At 43.5% G+C, this 19953-nt stretch overlaps 1 protein-coding gene across 1 annotated transcript; it reads right to left on the bottom strand.

Annotated features, from left to right (window-relative positions):
* Positions 1–15777: 15777 nt before the first annotated feature.
* Defb26 (defensin beta 26) lies at positions 15778–19758 on the bottom strand. The gene is made up of 2 exons (NM_001039120.2): positions 19657–19758; positions 15778–16322 (listed from the first exon to the last, which is right to left on the bottom strand). The coding sequence occupies exons 1-2, from the start codon at positions 19712–19714 to the stop codon at positions 15820–15822; spliced, it is 561 nt and encodes a 186-aa protein (NP_001034209.1). The 5' UTR covers positions 19715–19758; the 3' UTR covers positions 15778–15819.
* Between the last annotated feature and the right edge of the window lie 195 nt (positions 19759–19953).

Raw genomic sequence — 19953 nt, forward strand, 5'->3', positions numbered from 1 at the left:
CAACAAACTGCTTTCTCCTGGGCTGGTTCCACTCCCTGCTAGCAGCTTTCCTCTGCAGGTATCCCATGGCTGTGCCATCTCCAACATCTTGGGGTCTTAAAGGCAATCCAGGCTTCCCACAATGGCCTCTCTGGCCTCCACACAGGGACATCCCTGACATATGCCTGGCCTCAGTAGCTTTCCTTAGTCACTGAGGGAGATTCCATAATGCCTTTCTCCTATCCTTGACTCTAAAGCCAGAACCACGTGGCTGAAGCTGCCAAGCTCACCTGTTTGCTGGGGCTGGAACATGAGCTGCTTGTTCGGTTATACCTTCAATCTTCACCAGATTTCTGTTTTTGATTGTTTCCTTCACTGCCGAAACCTCATTTTAGACCAGACTGACCTTGAATTGATCTGCGTGCTTCTGTCTCCTGAGTGCTGGGATTAAAGGCCTGAACCATCACACCTGGATCTAAACTGTACTTCAGTTCCTTTTTAACAAGATGGAAGCTTAGCTGAGCGGGGTCTTGCCTGAGGTCATCACTCCCTTAATTCCATTCAATATCTTTAACCTTTATCTCCAGGATTTGGTTTTGGTTCACTTCCTGGTGCCCCCCCCCCCCTTTGTCCTTGAACCATACGGTTTGTATTTTTCCTTGCTCATCTTGCTCTTTTTATGACACAACAGAGTCTATTCTAGGCTGTTTAAAGATTTCCTTTGCCAGTGCTATTAATCTAAATCTCAAAACTTTAGCCTCAGGCAGACTCTTTAGACAAAGGCAAAAAGCAGCCACATTCTTCATTAAAAATATCACAAGAACTATCTTTAGGCAACATACTAAAATTCTTCTCCCCTGAAGCCTCTTGAGCCACAGTTCAAACCACCCTTAGAACCACCGTCTTCCATGGTTCTACTAGGATGGCCCATTAAGCAGTGCTTAGAGTATTCCACTGTTTTCCTAACAAAGTCCCAATATCCACAATTCTTCCAAACCTGGCCCAGGGTACAACAGGAGCCTGGACGCCTCTCCAACACACAAAGGTGCTAGCATTAACAGGGTTGGCTAATTGAAGGCCTCCTGCTGAAGTGATTTTTAAAATAAATAAATAAATAAATAATAAACTGAAGATGCTATTTTCTGAGTTTGAGGTAGGATCTCACTATGTAGACTGGGCCTGCCTCAAACTCGGCATTTTTCTGCCTCAGCCATCCAAATTCTGGGATTACAGGCATGTGTCAGCAGCCCCAACCACCTGTATATTTATGAAGTCACTGGAGAGGTGGATTAGCCATTAAGAGCACGTGTTATTCTTGCAGACGATCTCTGTTTAATTCCTACCACTACATGGCGGCTCTCAACCTTCTACAGCTCGACTTCCAGTGGCTCTGACACCTCCTGCTGGCAGACTCAGGAACCAGGCACAAATGTGGTACATGTTCACGAGTGCAAGCAAGTTATCCATACATATTGTTCACGAGTGCAAGCAAGTTATCCATATATATACATATACATATACATATACATATACATATACATATACATATACATATACATATACATCATATACATATACATATCACCCTTAAGAACTTTTCAAAGACTACTTTTAAAACTGACTCTCAGCCATTCAAATCCTTAATGAAGGAGCTGAACCAAAGCCTCTAAACTTCTTTCTATAAGTTTTCTTCTGAAAATATAAATCTCTGTGACCTTCGGTTTAGCAAGACTATTAAAACTATCCAAAGGCATGCATTCAAAAGTATCAATGATCTGATTTCATCATTCTTAAAAATAAATACTATAGGACATGAAAATGAAGAGGCAAGCCACAGGCCAGGAGACATTGTTGGCAAATTATATATTTATTCTACAGATTTAGAACATATAATGGAAATTTTAAATTTATTTTTTAGAATACCTTTTGTTTTACCTTAGACAGTTTTATATGTGTACACGCTATGTCTTGATCAGATTCACCTCCAACTGCCCCTGGTGCACATACATACATGCAGGCAAAGCACTCCCACACATAGAATAAAAATACATACATCTTTTAAAATACAGCACAGTCTGGGTACAGTGGCACACTCTTGTGATCTTGAGAGCTCTCGGAGGCTGCGGTAGACAGAATGGAAGTCCAGGGCCAACTTGGGTTATATAGCAATTTCTGAGTCAGCTATATGAGACCCTGACCCTTAATGTGTTTGTTGTTGTTGCTGTTTTCATTTTTGTTTTTTTGTTTTGTTTTTCTGAGACAGGGTTTCTCTGTATAGCCCTGGCTGCCTTGGAACTCACTCTGTAGACCAGGCTGGCCTTGAACTCAGAAATCTGCCGGCCTCTGCCTCCCAAGTGCTGGGATTAAAGTCATGTGCTACCAAGTGTTTTAATTAGCACTTGGTAAGTGTACATATTAATGTAGTTCACTGTGATCTCTTTCTGTATACACATCTGCATGCCTTATCAAACCCAACCTATTATCACTCCCTCCTCAGCAAGCTTTATCTTATTTGTAGGTTGACTTCTAAAAGCTTCCATTACAGAACAGGAAGTATTCCTTTTCTTTATGTGGATTATTTAACATAGTATCTCCCTGGGATACCTGGACCACTAGGAGAGCTCAGTTTGTCTGTTTTTGAGAAACAATCATACTAATCTTTATAGTGACTGCACGAATTCAGCTTCACATTCCCACTAGCAAGGGCTGCCCCTCCCCCCACCCCCTCTTTAAGCAGCACAAAGTTGGGTTGTTGTTGTTTTCCAGTCTGTTTTTCCTCCTCCTCCTCCCCTCCCATTTTTTTAGTTTAATTTAATTTAATTTTTAATTTTTATTATTTTTTCTTCTCTTCCTTCTTGTAGACAGGGTCTCTCTGTGTAGCTCTAGCTGTCTTGAAACTTGCCTGAACTTACAGAGATCTATCTGCCTCAGCCTCCTGAATTCTAGGATTAAAGGCATGTGTCACCACTGCTTGACACAGTCTGTTGCTGCCCCTCCCTCCCTCCCTCCCTTCCTTTCTCTTTCTCTCTTTCTTTCAAACTTTTTCTTGATTCTTTCTGAATTTCACATCACGCACCCCAATTGCACTCATCTCCCCATCCCTCCATAGCTGCCTTCTGCCCTTGCAACCTCCCTTCAAAAGAAAACGAAATATAAAAAATAAAAAAAACCAATTTTACCTGCAAATTTCATAAATTCATTGATTTTAATAGCTGAGTAGTACTCCATTGTGTAAATGTACCACATTTTCTGCATCCATTCCTCTGTTGAGGGACATCTGGGTTGTTTCCAGCTTCTGACTATTATAAATAAGGCTGCTATGAACATAGTGGAATATGTGTCCTTATTACATGTTGGAGCATTCCTGATGGAGGAGTTGGAGAAGGGACTGAAGGAGTTGAGGGGGTTTGCAGCCCCATGGAGGGAGCTACAGTGTCAACAGGCCAGACACCCTGGAGCTCCCGGGACTGAACCACCAATCAAAGAATGGACATGGACAGACTCATGGAGCCGGCCACATGTGACATAGATGGACTTGTTGGACATCAGTGAGAGGAGAGGCCCTTGGGCCTGAGGGTGTTCAATGCCTCAGAGCAGAGGAATGCCAGGGCAGGAGAATGGGAGTGCATGGGTGGGTGGGGGCGCACCCTCATAGAGGGAGGGGGAGGTGAGATGGGATAGGGGCTTTCCGAAGGGGAGACCTGGAAAGGGGAAAACATTTGAAATGTAAATAAAGAAAATATCCAATCAAAGCAACTAATTTTAAAAAACCTCTGCTTTGGAAGCTGTGGTGCGTGTCAGTGTGTCACACAGTACACCCTTTTGTCCACACAACCCTACTTGTAAATATTCATTGAAACGGTCAGGTTCAAGGCCTCTGGCTTCTTCTGTGCTATCAATACTGGATGCTCATCCGGACTTCCCTCAGATATCCTGCTGTTGTCCTGTGTCATGAAGATCCTGCAGTTTTGGTTTTGCAAAACTGGCCCCTTAAAGTGCTCCCAGAGTTCACTGATGGGGTAGTTGTTGGGCTGGGCCAACTCAAAGCCCTGGATCTGGGCCTGGATGGTAGCTGAGTTGGTCAGCTCACCAGCTTTCTCAAGCTCATGACCTGAGGGCTAGCTCTCCAGCATCCTAGCCCTGGTGAGGGATGGGGCTAGCTTACCCGAGTACCATGCCAGCAAGGGACAAGGCCATATCTCCAGGGCCAGCTCTGTAGTGCTCCCTGGATGAGGGTTGTGCTGTGGCCTGTGAGGACTGGGCTACTCTGTGCAGCCCTTGGGCATTAACAAGGCCCCAGGCAGCAGCTTGGACCAGGGACATCTGCATGGCTTTTGGTGGTAATGTGAGCCATGGGCCGCAGGGTCACAGACTCAGACGTGGTTCTCGGCTTGGTGACAGCATGGGCCAGGACCTCACCATGGCATCAGATGGCCGTGTAGGCTACTCACATCAGGCTCTTCCTCACCACCCTTACATCTCCAATTCCTCCTCTTTTCATCCTACACACACCGTTCTGCTTTTCTTTCTCTCCCATCTTTCCACTTGCTTATCTTAGTGATGCCTGGGCCTCTGGGTGTGTGCTGCCCTGCCCGCACCGAGTGGCGGTGGACGGGGGGTCCTAGTTTGTTTCTTTTTTTTAAAAAAATATTTTATTTACTTATTTTATTTATATGAGTACAGTGTAGTTGTCTTCACACACACCAGAACAGTTCATCGGATCCCATTACAGATGGTTGTGAGCCACCATGTGGCTGCTGGGAATTGAACTCAGGACCTCTAGAAGAGCACTCAGTGCTCTTAACCACTGAGCCATCTCTCTAGACCTGCCCCCAAATCTGTTTCTTTTGACTAAATAATTTAGTTTGTTTACATCCAAGGATACATGCCCTGAATTGCATGAATGGAGAAATTGATGTGACCTCTAGCAAGCAATCAAGTGAGCACATGGGGACTCATTTCTCTATGCTCCTGACTGTGGGTGTGATGTGATTAGCTCTTTTAAGTTCTTGCCTTGCATTTCTCACAATGACTGACTGTAACCTGGAACCGTAAAGCTGAAATAAGTTCCCCTTCTCCCTTAGTTGCTGTTCTCCAGGATATTTTGTCACATCGACAGACATGAGCTAAGATGGTTAATCTTAGCTGTCAACTTGACAGAGGGAATCTCAACCGAGGAACTACTTCCTGTGGTGTCTTAGTCAGGGATTTGCTGCTGTGAGCAGACACCATGACCAAGGCAACTCTTATAAGGATGATATTTAACTGGGGTTGGCTTACAGGTTCAGAGGTTCAGTTCATTATCATCAAGGCAGGAGCATGGCAGCATCTGGACAGGCATGGTGTGGGAGGAGCTGGGAGTTCTACATCTTATCTGAAAGCAAACAGGAGAAAACTGGTTTCCAGGGAGCTAGGATGAGGGTCTTAAAGTCTTCACCCACAGTGACACACTTCCTCTACCAAGGCCACACCTACTCCAAAAAGGCCGTACCTTCTAATAGTGCCACCGGGCAAAGTGTATTTAAACCACACATGTGGGTATGTCTGTGAGGTGTCTTATTTATTGATTAATTGATGTGGGAAGGCCCAGCACACTTTGGACAGTGCCATCCCTAGCAGGTCGGCTTGGGCTATGTAAGAAAGGCAGCTGAAAGTGAACCTGCAAGCAATCCAACAAATAGCAAGCACCCTTCCATGGTTTCTACTTCAGGCTTCTGCCTTAAATTCTTGTCCTGGCTTCCTTTCATAATGAACAGTAACCTGCAAGGTAAAATAACATTCTCCAGCCGGGTGGTGGTGGTGCACGCCTTTAATCCCAGCACAGGCAGATTTCTGAGTTCGAGGCCAGCCTGGTCTACAAAGTGAGTTCCAGGACAGCCAGGGCTACACAGAGAAACCCTGTCTTGAAAAACCAAAAAAAAAAAAAAAAAAAAAAAACCAACCAAACAACCAAACAAAAACCATTCTCCACCTTAAGCTGCTTTGGTCATGGTGTTTGTCACAACAACAGAAAGCAAACCAGAACTGACGTCATAGATACCCATACTTTTTTTTTTTTTTTTTTTAACCAAGATCAGGGAAGTTTTGAGTGTTCTATACACTCTTCATCTTTTTCTCTTTATCTTCAGGTATTCAGGTTTTATATTTATATAAATTTCTGCATATTTGTATTTCAAAAGCAGCCATGTGAGCATGCCTCCTGACGGCCACTTCAGTTTGGTCAAATGATTGCTATTGGCATCGTCCTCAAGAAACAGCTCTGTTTTGCTGAGTCAGCTTTCCCCACTTGCTCCCAGGATTTCTTCTGAGGAAACTATTCCTTAGCAAATCCATTTATTCCATTAGAATCACTTCACACCCGGGCCAGTGAAAGCTCACTTCTCACATGGTTAGGGGAAGGCCGTTTGACATCTGCTTCTTGTAGCAACTGAAGATCCCGACTAATGACGTTCCTGGAGAGTATGGCTTTCCTTCCCGATGGTCCTTTCTGCTGTAATTAATTGGTCACTGGATTGCAGAAGGTCTCTTCCTGGATCACCTGACAACTCACTCCCATGTCTTCCAGACTTCTGTCTTACTCTTATATATCCCATTTATCATATTTTTAAAATTAATATTTAGTACTTCAGCTTGTCACTATTATTTGGAGGGGCCTGAAGGTAGTGACCTGCACCTGAGAGACAGATTGGGATCTGCTTGGGTTCTCTCTAACCCTCCAGTGCTTGCACTCTCTGTGGCCCAGAGAGATGGAAAGTCTTTCTCACCCCACTATAACACTCTATCTATGTTGAATTTTTATTCATATCCCATATTATCTTCCCACAACCCCTTGGATCCCACTGAGCCTTTTCAAAAATAAGTAGGCTTTAAAGTTTTGTCAGTTATTCTATCCATATCCGTTGCTCTTAGGAGCTGTTATGTTCTTTTGAAAACATCCCTTTTCATCTCCACCCCTTATATTTACCAGGATTCTTCTTAGAGTTCTTGAGCTATTTTCCTCTTGTGACATAATAAACATTTCCAGTTAGAAAGGTCTTCTTGTAGTCACAGGTACACACCTGTGATCCTGTCACTTGAGAGGCGGAGGCAGGATTGTGAGTTCAAACGAGGCTAACCAATGAGTTCCACATCAATTTGGACCCACTAAAAAGCTATCTTAAAATAAATAAAGAAAGAAATAAGAGAAGCGGGCTGGAGAGGTGGCTCAGCAGTTAAGATCACTGACTGCTCTTCCAGAAGTCTGGAGTTCAACTCCCCGCAACCACATGGTGGCTCACAACCATCTGTAATGGGATCCAATGCCCTCTTCTGGTGTGTCTGAAGACAGCAACAGTGTACTCATATATAAGTAAGTAAATAAATAAATAAACTAACAAATCTTTTTTACAAAAGGAAAAAACTCCCTCTTTTGAATTTAAGAAAAGGCAAGTTCTGTCAACACACCCTACTTAATTTCCATGGTTCAGCAGTTGGGAGGCACTGCTGTATGTGTCGTAAAACACTAAAATATAAAAATTATGTCCTCTACAAACCCAGGTTCTATTTGTCTCATAAGGCACAAGTACAGCGATTTAAATATCTTTATCATGCTGGAAGCCTTCTCTTCTCCTCTTATGTGCTTGCGCATCCTCGCCATCACTGTAGACAGCTTTGCCTCCATCATCGGACCACGTAGAGACGAGAAGGGGGCAGGACAGACAGCAGGGGGTTGCCACTTGAACTTATGTCTCCCTGGTCTCCTTTGTAGCCCAGGCTAGTCCCCAGCTTCTCATCCTCTATTCTCAGCTTCCTGCGTGCTGGGATTACAGTCACAGGCCGAGCTCCCTACCCTTCCTTTAAGGATCCTTCTAGAAACCCTGGTGAAACTACACTACTTGACTAAAACTGCTAATAATTTCATCTCATTCTACAACTGTGTGTGTAGGAGTTTGGAGAAATGGGCTATATGTACAAGCCACTGATCCCAATCTGTCATTCCCACAGCACAACCTGACCCAAGGCAATAAGGGAAAACAACCAAAATGAAACAAAAGCCAGAGATTCCAAGAATATGTTTATGCTTCAGGTCTTCTCATACAGCATGCTGTGTTCTTCAACAAATCCGGCACATTCGGTAGGGCCAGCCAACCATCCCTTTCTTAGAACAACACGATCTCATTGCGCTGATGGCAGGGGCTGAGTAACATCCCTGCACTTCAAGGGCAGAGCTGCGTGTTTGTGCCTCCATCCATGAGAAGATGCCAGAGATAGAAGAGCTTTGATGACAGGTGGTAAGTGTGCTCTTCGCTTTTTTAGTATAAAGTCCTGAAGTCTTCCACATTCCTCAAAAAACCAACAGCCCTCTGGTACCAGTTTCTGTACTAGTTACTTAAAAAAAAAAAATCTAATAGCACACCATGATCAAAAGCAGCTTGTGGAAGAAAGTTTATTTGGCTACAGTCCCAGAGGAGATGTGATAATGGACGGGACAGCACAGCAGCAGACTGCCAGAGCAGGAAGCTGGCTCATCTCCATTTGTTAGCACAGCAGAAGACAGAGCTACCTGAAAGTCGCAAGGCTACAAACTCTCAAAGGCCCATGCTCCACTTCCTAAAGGTTCCATAACCGCCCCCAAACAGAACTATCAAAAAGGAGCCAAGTGTTAAAATATATGAGCCTATGAAGGGGTAGGGGAGGGAGGCTCGAGGGTGCATCCACTTTCAAAGCACACAGCTGAGGACTGCCAGTCACAGGTCCTGGGTGTGCTGATGAGATAATCGAGAGACAGAGACTGACAGGCAATGATAGAAATGCAAGTCAGAGAAGGGAGCCCCAGAACCAAGGCATGCAGGCAGCGGTCAAAGCAGAAAGAAAAAGAAGATTTTTTTTTTTCTAGTAGCAACTGATTTTAGCTTAGAAGGTCCATTTAGCACTTCTGACTCCAAGAACTTAAACTATAAATTGCACACGAGGTTGGAGAGATGGCCCGGTGGTTAAGAGCTTAAGGTGGATGGCTCCCTTTCTAGAAGATCCAGGTCCTAGCACCACCTGGCCTCTCTCTCAACTGTTTGTTTACACCACGTTCCTGGAGATCTGATGCCCTCTTATGGCTTCCATGGGTACTTCATGCATGTGGTGCATAGACATCCTTCAGGCAAAAACACCCACACACATAAAAGAAAATACCTTAAAAATTGTACGTGATTAATTTGTGGGGTTTGTTCGTTTGTTTGTTTTTGAGACGGGGTGCCATATACTTCAGAATGGTGTCAAGCTCATTGTGTATCTGAAGCCAACGAGGATTCTGAGTTTCTGATCCTCTATCCCCACCTCCATAGTACAAGGTTACAGTAGAGGTTTGAGCACCACACTAGGTTTATGCAGAGCTAGAGGATCACACCCCGCATCCCCTACAGGTCATCCGACAACGTACCAACTGCACAATGTTCTCAGCCCAAATTACTATTCGAATCTGACAAAAATTTATAGAAAAACAATAGGAAATGAATTCCAATTTTGGTAGCTAAAAGTGCTACAGTACCCAGAACAGTGCAGGGCGTTCACATGGGGTTAGGCTAGAGGCAAATAATATAAAGCGTCAGGCTGCCTTGAACATGTCATTGGAGAAGTCGAGTGTGAATAAGTATGCAGAAGAAACTGGGGAGTGTGGTAAAGAAAGCCTGGGTCGTGCCCCTCAACAGAGGAATGGATACAAAAAAATGTGGTACATTTACACAATGGAGTACTACTCAGCTATTAAAAAGAATGAATTTATGAAATTCCTAGGCAAATGGTTGGACCTGGAGGGCATCATCCTGAGTGAGGTAACACAATCACAAAAGAACTCAAATGATATGTACTCACTGATCAGTGGATATTAGCCCAGAAACTTAGTATAGCGAGATATAAGGTACAATTTGCAAAACACATGAAACTGAAGAAGAACGAAGACCAAAGTGTGGACACTTTGCCCCTTCTTAGAATTGGAAACAATCACCCATGGAAGGAGCTACAGAGACAAAGTTTGGAGCTGAGACAAAAGGATGGACCATCTAGAGACTGCCATATCCAGGGATCCATCCCATAATTAGCCTCCAAATGATGACACCATTGCATACACTAGCAAGCTTTTGATGCAAGGACCGTGATATAGCTGTCTCTTGTGAGACTAGGCCGGGGCCTAGCAAACACAGAAGTGGATGCTCACAGTCAACTATTGGATGGATCACAGGGCCCCCAATGGAGGAGCTAGAGAAAGGATCCAAGGAGCTAAAGAGATCTGCAACCCTGTAGGTGCAACAACATTATGAACTAACCAGTACCCCGGAGCTCTTGACTCTAGCTGCATATGTATCAAAAGATGGCCTAGTTGGCCATCACTGGAAAGAGAGGCCCATTGGACAGGCAAACTTTATATGCCCCAGTACAGGGGAACGCCAGGGCCAAAAAATGGGAATGGGTGGGGGGGGGAGGGGGGACTTTTGGGATAGCATTGGAAATGTAATTGAGGAAAATACGTAATAAAAAAAAAAAAAAAAAGAAAGCCTGGGTCGAAATGGAGTCATTGGGTACTAAAGTCTGCATATACTGCTGCCTACGCCCATGTCCACTCCCTTCACTGGTATGAATATAACATATGTATATTATGAAGTTGGAGGGGGTAAGGGTGGGAGGACTTAAAGGGGGGAACTGGGGTGGATATGATCACAGTACATTTTATAAAGCTCTCAAAGAATCAGTTAAAATATTTAAAAACAACATTTAACAGAAATAAGAAAGAAAACCAAAACTCAATCCGCACCTGCCGCACACCTTCTGCTCTGGTCTCTAGCACCAGCCTGGGTTTGGCTGGCTTCTCGTTGGTAGATGCTGTGCCTGCTGCCTCCTCCAAAGGGAGATTTAGCCAAGACCAAAACACAAGCGACAGGCAGGACTGGGAAGCATTTACACCTAAAACACCATGAAGTCTTGGTTTAAAGACAGCATCTGCAACGCTACAAAATGGTAATGCTACAAAATGGCAACACTACAAAATGGCCCTCTACCGGGAAATCTCAGCTCACATCTCAGATTGTTGCCAGAGAGCCACAGCAGTGGGCCCATTAGCCACCTGTGAAAATGGAGAAAGTGAGAAGTAAGACAAATTAAAACCAGAGAATGCAAGCCTGGCCATGTTGGGATTAGGAGCCCTGTCATCAGAATCTGTCTCTGCTTCCCCAGAATTCGTCACCTTGAAGACCCATCAGGGTGAGTGTACCGGTCTCATCTACACTCCTCGAGCTGGCAAGGCAGCTGCCGAGGGTCGTCTCAGCTCAGGAGGACCTGCCCCTGGAACTCTTCCCACCAATGTTCAAAGTCTTTGCCAGCAGACAAATTAACAACCTAAAGACAATAGTATGTGTAGAGAGACTATCTTGTGTATTGTATGGACACATCACCTGTCAATTCAAAAAACCTATGGCCTACAGGGAAGGGGAGAATAGAAGATGGGACATCTGGGAGGCAGAAAGGATTCTGAGATAGAGCCAAGCCAGGGAGATTCTCCTGGGAAGATGTGACCAGTTGGATGCATGGTACCTGAACACAGGTAACCAGCCATGTGGAAGAATGCCGATTAAAATGAATGGGCTAATTTAAGTTATGATCTAATCAGAGAAGAGCCTAGCTATATGGCCAAGGCATTTGTAAATATATTTTGAGTCTGAGTCTTACTTATTTCTGGGAGCATGGGGCTGGGAGGATGAATGGGAACTAAATTTGTACAGGTATCATCTCAGCCTTTCTCCTTCTTCCCTATGGGGTCCATGACGAAGACTCCTGTCTTAGTCACAGTTCTATTGCTGTGAAGAGATGCCAGGACCAAGGCAACTCTTTTTTTGTTTGTTTTTTGAGACAGGGTTTCTCAGTGTAGCCCTGGCTGTCCTGGAACTCACTCTGTAGACCAGGCTGGCCTCAAACTCAGAAATCCACCTGCCTCTGCCTCCCAAGTGCTGGGATTAAAGGCGTGCACCACCACTGCCTGGCCAAGGCAACTCTTATACAAGAACACATTTAATTGGGTGTTTGCTTACGGTTTCAGAGGCTTACTCCAATATCCTCATTGGAGGTTGTGGGGAGCATGGCATTGTAGCTGTAGCTGAGAACTACTTCCTGATATGAAGGCAGAGAGAGAGAGAGAGAGAGAGAGAGAGAGAGAGAGAGAGAGAGAGCGCCTGGTGTTAACTTTCTTTGAAACCTCAAAGCCCATCCCCAGTGACACACTTCCTCCAACAAGGCCACATCTCCTGACTAAGCATTCAAATATCTGAGCCTTTGAGGGTTGTTCTTATTCAAACCACCATCCATAACTCCTAACATAGAAACTTCTCAGGTTGTAATGTGTTGATTGCCTGGAAGGTTTGCCAAGGAGGCAGGAACTTTAAGTGCTCAATGTGTCTTGCTCCCTAGCTTCTAGGATGTGTGGGCTGGGAATGAAGATGGTGGCTGCTCATGAGAGATCATTCGTCAGAAGCAAATAGGAAAGCAGTCCTCAAAGGTATTGGCTGATTTTGCCTCCAACCCAGGGAAGGACATCTGTACATGAAAACTTCCACTAGACAGATGACAGTCCCTCTCTTGGTCTCAATATCTGACTGCACCCAAGAATTTTATCTTAATAGTCCACTTGTGATCTTTGTCTTTATCTTCTTAAGAGAGTGCCTAAAGCCATTAATCTCCCCTTATCTTTATAATCAGACGCTGATAAAGCAATTTTGAAGAGTAAACATAAATGTACTCTATAAATTAGAATTAGAATTTGTCAGTTAAGTATTAATAAATTGTTTTTAAAATATCTATTAGGGGCTGGTGTTTGTCCACACTGTACCTGAACACTCGTTTCAGTTGTCTGGTATACACACACACAGAAAGCTAGTTGTTCTGGTTGGGTCAGTGTCGTATCTGCCCTCGACCAGCAAGAACGACACGACCACCAGTCCTTCTAACAGCAGTTTATTCAACAAACTTCAGTCTTCATCTCTCTTGCTTCATCTTTTTCCTCATCTTTCTCCTCCGAACCCCGGGCCTCTCACTCTTATATACTCTCAGTCCCCATCCACTCACAGCAGGCCACATCACCTCATCAGGCACGCAGCTTCAGCCAATCAGGGCAGCAGGGGCATGTCTCTACCAAATATGGACTTGTTTAAACCGCCAGCATCATGGTGCACCTGCGCAGCTCTCATGATGGTCGTGGCTTATTTTCAGGTGCATGAGGAAGTCAGGTGCAAGTCATAAGACTTAGCTGCAGTCCTGGGCGCCATCTTAGGGCTGCTGCCACACCCGTCCCTCACAGGTCAGCATCTTCACTGTTAAGGTGGTTGGAAACTTTTGAATGTAAAGATCTCATATTCAAGGAAAAACATGTCATGGACAGAAGCTCTTCTTTTGAATGGCTTGAGGAAACTTCGGGGTTGTTCTCAAAAGACCCATATATGCCTCACCTCTAACTTGGCTGCTAATCTCTGCATGATTTTAGTTCTTACTGAGAAATTTTCATTCCTTGGGTCAAGGGTTTCTCTATGGACAACGTGGTGAGTGGAAAAACAAGAAAGAGAACCCAGTGGTGAGGAGAAGAGCTAACCTGTACTGTTTCTGTCTTATTTATGAAGCTGGATACGGTGCACAGTGCCACACCCTCAGTTAAATGTGAAGGAAATCGATGCTTGTAGGCATAGAGGAATAACAAAGTTTGGGCCAAAGATTTTACCTGTAAGTATTGTTAGGATACGTTTTCTATTAAAAAAAAACAAATATAAGACTTTATTCATAAATATCCTAATAACTGTATCTTTGAGTGTGGAAGAAGCCTACTAAATCTAAAGATCAAAAAGAAATGGGGGGAGGGGTGCGCTGGTGAGATGGCTCAGTGGTTAAGAGCACTGACTGTTCTTCCAGAGGTCCTGAGTTCAATTCCCAGAAACTACATGGTAGCTTACAACCATCTGTAATGAAATCTGATGCCCTCTTCTGGTGTGTCTGAAAAGAGTGACATTGTACTCATGTGTATATATATATATAAAATCTTAAGCCTTCTGCTCTGGGAAGGAGCGGGGCCAGAGAGAGAAGAAAAACAAGCAAACAAACAAATAAGTAACTAAGTAAATAATTCTAGCATACAAATGTATGTTGGAAATTAAAAAAGGAAGAAGAAAAAAATGGGGGACTGGAGCAGAGGCTTAGGGGTTAAGAGGGCCCCCGGTGCTCTTGCAGAGGGCTTGAGTTCAGTTTTCAGCACCTATGTGGACAGCTCATACCTCCTCTAATGCTGGTTCCAGGAGGTTTGATGCCCTCTCTAATGACTGAGGGCATTCCATAAAATATAGCATGTATGTATACCTTTAAAAAAATCCATGGAAATCCTGGAAAGCCACTAAATATGACATTTATGTCCAGATGGGATGTAGGTGACCTGAAGCAAGGCCAATACCCAGTCTTTGATGAGATAGTGAGAGGTATCCTTGTAAAACTACCCTAGTCAAAATGGATATTATTAAAAACAAAACAAAACAAACAAACAAAAAATAAACAAAAAAAGAAGGTCTGGAGAGTTGGCTCAGTGGGTAAAGCACTTGGCACACAAAGGAACTGAGTTTGCATTTCCAGAAGTCACATAAATCCAGATATGGTGTATGTTCATGTAATTCCAGGGTTGTTAGAAGTGAGACAGAGGGAGACAGGCACATCCCTGGTTGCTCACAACCAGATGGTCTGAGGTACCTGATGGCAAAACACAAGAGGTTTTGTCTGAGACAAGGTAGAAGGCAAGAATCAACCCTCGAGGTTGTCCTCTGACCTTCCATGTGCACACTGTGGTATGAGTATATCCACACCCATATACGCACATTATACAGAGAAAAATTAAATAAAAAAATTTAAAAGCTGCTAGCGAGAATTTGGGGGTAACCAAGTCCTTTTACACTGTTTTTGGGGTATGAAGTTGTACAGCTGTCATGCAGAACAGAATAAAGTTCCTCAAAAACGTAAAAATTGACTCCAGGTTTAGCAACCCAGTTTGGGGGATATACCCAACAGAACTCGCAAGGAGAGCCCTGCATGCCCGTGCTTACTGCTGCATTATTCACAGCAGAGGGTTAACATAGATATCCGTCAACACATAAAGGACAGTGTGATGTATATAAACAATAAGGCATTCAAAGTAACTCTTGTCATTTGTAGAAAATGGGTGTTTCACTTAACATGTTAAGGGAAAGAAGTCAGATACAGAAAATCAAATGCTGCATGTTCTTGGTCCTCTGTAGATGCTAAGAAGTCAGTCTAATGTGAAAGGATTCTCTGCTGCTGGATGGGAGGCATTGCAGAGAATGAGGGAGGCTGGCTAATGGTTACCCAAACCCAGTAACACAGAAGCAGTAAATCCCAGCATTCCACAGGCCAGCGTGTTGATTATAAGTACGACAACCTAGTCTATATTTTATTAATAAATAAGAGAAGAGCTCAAATAATTCCAAATAGAAGAAAATACAAGTAGAAGGAACTCTGATCTACCATGATTGAAACTCTATATAATACATTATATGGACATGAAATTATCATGTATACAATTAAAGGAAAAACAAAACACCAATACCATTGTTCATCTGAAACTAGCCTGTATATTTTAATAAGTCAAAAGGATCTAGGTAAGGAATGTAAGCCTGATAAAGAGAATTCTCATGTCTAAAAATCTGTGTTCTGACTTTAGCACATAAATCCATACCCATGATTATACAATTTCTGAAAAAAGCCAAGATTGGTTACATTAGCTTCTTCTTATTACTCTGGGAGGTGTTCATATCCCAGAAACAAAAGGAGACAAATTATTTAAGTAGTATTAGGCATCATAGTGAATGGTTTAGTGTTAGTGGCCCAGGAATAGATAGGTGTGGTGGTTGTGGGTGTCTTGCCAATACCAGCAGGATTGACGGTAGTTCCTGTGGGTGTCTTGCCAATACCTGCAGGATTGACGGTAGTTCCTGTGGGCATCTTGCCAATACCTGCAGGATTGACAGTAGTTCCTGTGGGTGTCTTGCCAATACCTGCAGGATTGACGATAGTTCCTATGGGTGTTTTAGAGTCATTTGCATCCCAGTTATCAGTAAGTCGGGTCGCTGATGAATTCACTGGTATATTGAAACTAGGGATCACTCTTGTTACAGTGTGTATGGGAGGTCCTGAGGGTAGTTTGTCTTCTGATAGAGTTCGGTGAATGCAGCATGATACTTTGTTCTTACACAGATATATGTACCGTTCCTCTTCTTGACATCGGACTCTGCAGTACCCTAAACTATTCTTCCAGCATTTTGGTATGGGTCTCCTCCAGGCAGCTACAGAGAATAAAAAGTAAATAAAAATTTTAATTCTAGCATAGACATAACTATCATTCAATCAAAACCGAACCTCTGCCCTCTAGACTAACACCAATGCAAATCCTAAGACACTGAGACAAGAAAATATAAACCATTAAAATTGTGATATGTTTTTAATTTTCAGTGGTGAGGGTCCAACCCAGGAATTTTAACTCTCTCTCTCTCTCTCTCTCTCTCTCTTTAAGATTTATTTATTATTATAAGTACACTGTTGCTGTCTTCAGACACACCAGAAGAGGGCATCAGATCTCATTATGGGTTATGAGCCACTATGAGGTTCCTAGGATTTGAACTCAGCACCTTCGGAAGAACAATTAGTACTCTTACCCACTGAGCAATCTCACCAGCCCAAAATTGTGATATGTTATGGGCCCTCAAAACAGTGCAGTGGAAGCACATGCCAGAGAGAGAGAGGGAGAGAGAGAGAGAGAGAGAGAGAAAGGGGGGGAGGGAGGGAGGGAGGGAGGAAGGGAGGAAGGGGGAGAGAGAGAGAGAGAGAGAGAGAGAGAGAGAGAGAGAGAGAGAGAGAGAGAGAGATCACATTTGGTGCTGTTATGTAAACCTAGCCTCTTTTTATTTGTTGTTTTGGTTTTTTGAGACAGGGTTCACTCTGTGTAGCCCTAACCATCCTAGAACTCGCTCTGTCGACCAGGTTGGCCTTGAATTCAGAGATCTGCCTGCCTCTGCCTCTTTGAGTGCTAGGATCAAAGGTGTGCACCACCTAGACTCTTAAGAAGTATGGAAGAGAGAAGGAAAAATCCACAGGGGGCCAGAACTGCTTCAGAAAAGAAGCAGTGCCACGTGGTCTATGTAGAAGTTACTGAGTGTATGTGAGAGGCTTCAGGCATGGTTGGTATCAGGGTCTCAAGTATGATGTGCAAAGCCCAGAGGACACAAGGTAGAAAAGGATGTGAGGTAGTAGGGTCAAACCCCCAAGTACCTTTACAAATTCAGTGTTTTTAGTTTATTCAGAACATGATGAGAATTTAATGGCTTAACTGTGTTCCAGATTAGTCAGTCCCAGGAGCCTTGTTGAGGGGCAGGAAATAGCGGGATTTCACACTACTGGTCTACCAGTAATAGTGTATTGTTACATTGTTACAAACTAAAGCTCTTCCTCGTCAACCTATTAGGGCTGTAACTGAAATGTTGCTGCAGACAGATGGTTTGGATACAAGGTAAAGGAAACAACAAATGGAGAAATCCAAGAGAACTGTTGGATTTCTGAACTGTGAAGATAGATGGAATTGAGATGAAAAAAAAAATAACGGGGGCCAAGAATTTGCTTCAGGGCACATAACATGATAAACCCAGGGTATCAAGAAGATAGTGACAGCTCAGAAGAAAGGTCACAAGTGAGATGTGAATGTCAGAATCAATGCTTGTAGACAATAGTTAAAGTTAAAGCTATGGAATAATAGGAGAGAAAAAGAGAGATGATCAGGGTCTGCTAAGTCTCAGTATTAAGAGACCAGATAGAGGCTAGGGCTGTAATCCAGTTATGCAAATGCTTACCAAAATCAACCAATCCTCACTATCATAGACAACTGAGTCCGTGATGAACATCTGAAATTCTAGCATTCTGGATGTGGGAAAGGACAATCAGAAATTCAAGGTCATTCTTGGCTATGTATCTATTTAGAGACATTTTATAAATTCAAGCCAATTCATTTATGGAAATGGAAGAAAATATTTATAAGCAAACTGCCACACCTTCAAATTTAGTGAGTTTTCTTAGTACATGAAGGCTCTTAAAAAAAATCAATAGGCAGAGGCTGGCGAGATGGTTCAGCAGTTAAGAGCACTGATTGCTCTTCCAGAGGTCCTGAGTTCCATTTCCGGTAACCATATGGTAGCTCACAATCATCTGTAATGGGATATGATTCCCTCTTCTAGTGTGTCTAAAGACAGTGACAGATATTAGTTAAATAAACAAACAAATCTTTTAAAAAACAATAGGCAGGTGTTTCAAAAAACTAGTGGGACATATATTAAGACTCACAACCACAGCACCTGAACTCAAACCCTAGGAGACATCATTTCACTTAGCAGATTGTAGTCTTGGAAGATTAAAATAGAAGCATGAGGTGAGGGACTGGGAAGATAACATAGAACTGGTGATGAAGAAAGCAGCCTCTGATAGCGCTCTCTCTCTCTCTCTCTCTCTCTCTCTCTCTCTCTCTCTCTCTCTGGAAAAAGCAAACATTTGTTTATACGTTCTCCTTGAAGAATTGTTGGTGACAAAGAGTCATTTTCCAGCCTCAGTGAAGCTTCAAAGTCTACCTGCCAATTAAATATAATGAATACCATTAAATATAATGGGCGTGGTGTCTCATGCCTGCCATCTCAAGATGTGGGAGGCAGACACAGGAAGACTGCAAGTTTGAAGCCAGCCTAGTTAACGTGTGAGGTCTTATCTTAAAAACGAAGTCCCTAAGGCATGCTCCTACATTTGCAGAATGATCCACATGGTTCATTTACAGCTTAATTCATAGACTTTGTCTATAAGGGACAAGCATGTAAATAGATTCATATATACTAGTACATCCTGAAAACTAGCAGTGCCTATTTGGCCCTGAGGGGGAAGACTGAACCAGGGCTTTTAGGTTGGAATTCCTCTTCCTTAGATTAGTTGTGTTGATTTTTTTTTTTAAATGCACAAAGCAATGACAACCATTCCTCAATAAAAACAGAAAACCAAAAGTACCAGTGCTTTAAACAGGGGGACAAGTGCTTCACATTGACCTGAAACCAGAGGCTCTTCATCAGCCACGTGTCTTCCCACCACATCTTTATCCTTATATTGACCACAAACTTAGTGTCTCTTGCACAAGACAGCTCTGCAGAACTTGCAGCCTGGACCTCTTTAGTGCATCTAAGACCAGGGGAGGCTCCCTCTTAGGACTAAGGAGAGCTTAGGGTGAAGAGAAGGCTTAGGTCAGTAGTCAGTAGGACACAACCATAAAGCAGCTACGGGAGAAGAGTAGGGAGGTCAAACTGATACCAAGTGATTGTCCAGAAAGATCGCCAGCGCAGCTCAGAGTGTGGGGGAGAGTCTTGCCTTCTGGAGACTCATCTCAGCGGACTCCCCAGATATTTGGATGCTCGTGACAGAAGAATATCAGAGAGCAGGGGCAGGGGCTGCCAGAAGATCCCACTTTCCTTCCAACTGATCCAAGTTGAAATGATGCTTCTCACCACCACCAAGGATGGCAGGGTGGGGGTGAGGGAATAGGCTCTGTTCAACAACTCACCCAAACCCCACCATTCCCATTTTAGAAGGTCCCATTACCTTTGTTCCCCTGAGTTAGCAACCCATGGACAATGAAGGCCAGTGTTAGGAAAATCATGGCTTCAGAGAGAGAATGATCTATGTCCGGAGGAAGTCAGATTGCTTTATCCAGCAGGTGATCTAGGTCTTTAGCTTTATTGGTGTCATGATGAATGGGAGAAGTGAGCCTGCTGTGCCCTCTGGCCTGTCAGGCCAACCATTTGCATGACTCAGTCATGCCCATCACAAGAGATCATTAAAGGAGAACAAAGCTTTAGGAAACACTGTGTAACCCTGGATGGGTTGATGGGAAGAGCT

The sequence above is a fragment of the Mus musculus genome, chromosome 2, assembly GCF_000001635.26.
Source record: "Mus musculus strain C57BL/6J chromosome 2, GRCm38.p6 C57BL/6J".
Classification (NCBI taxonomy): Eukaryota; Metazoa; Chordata; class Mammalia; order Rodentia; family Muridae; genus Mus; species Mus musculus.

Bases quoted from the DNA above. Each gene is read 5' to 3' on its own strand.
- Defb26 (NM_001039120.2), bottom strand. From the start codon at position 19,714: ATGATTTTCCTAACACTGGCCTTCATTGTCCATGGGTTGCTAACTCAG. The intron at 16,323-19,656 runs GTAATGGGACCT...TATTCTCTGTAG, and splicing joins GCTAACTCAGGGGAACAAAG to CTGCCTGGAGGAGACCCATA.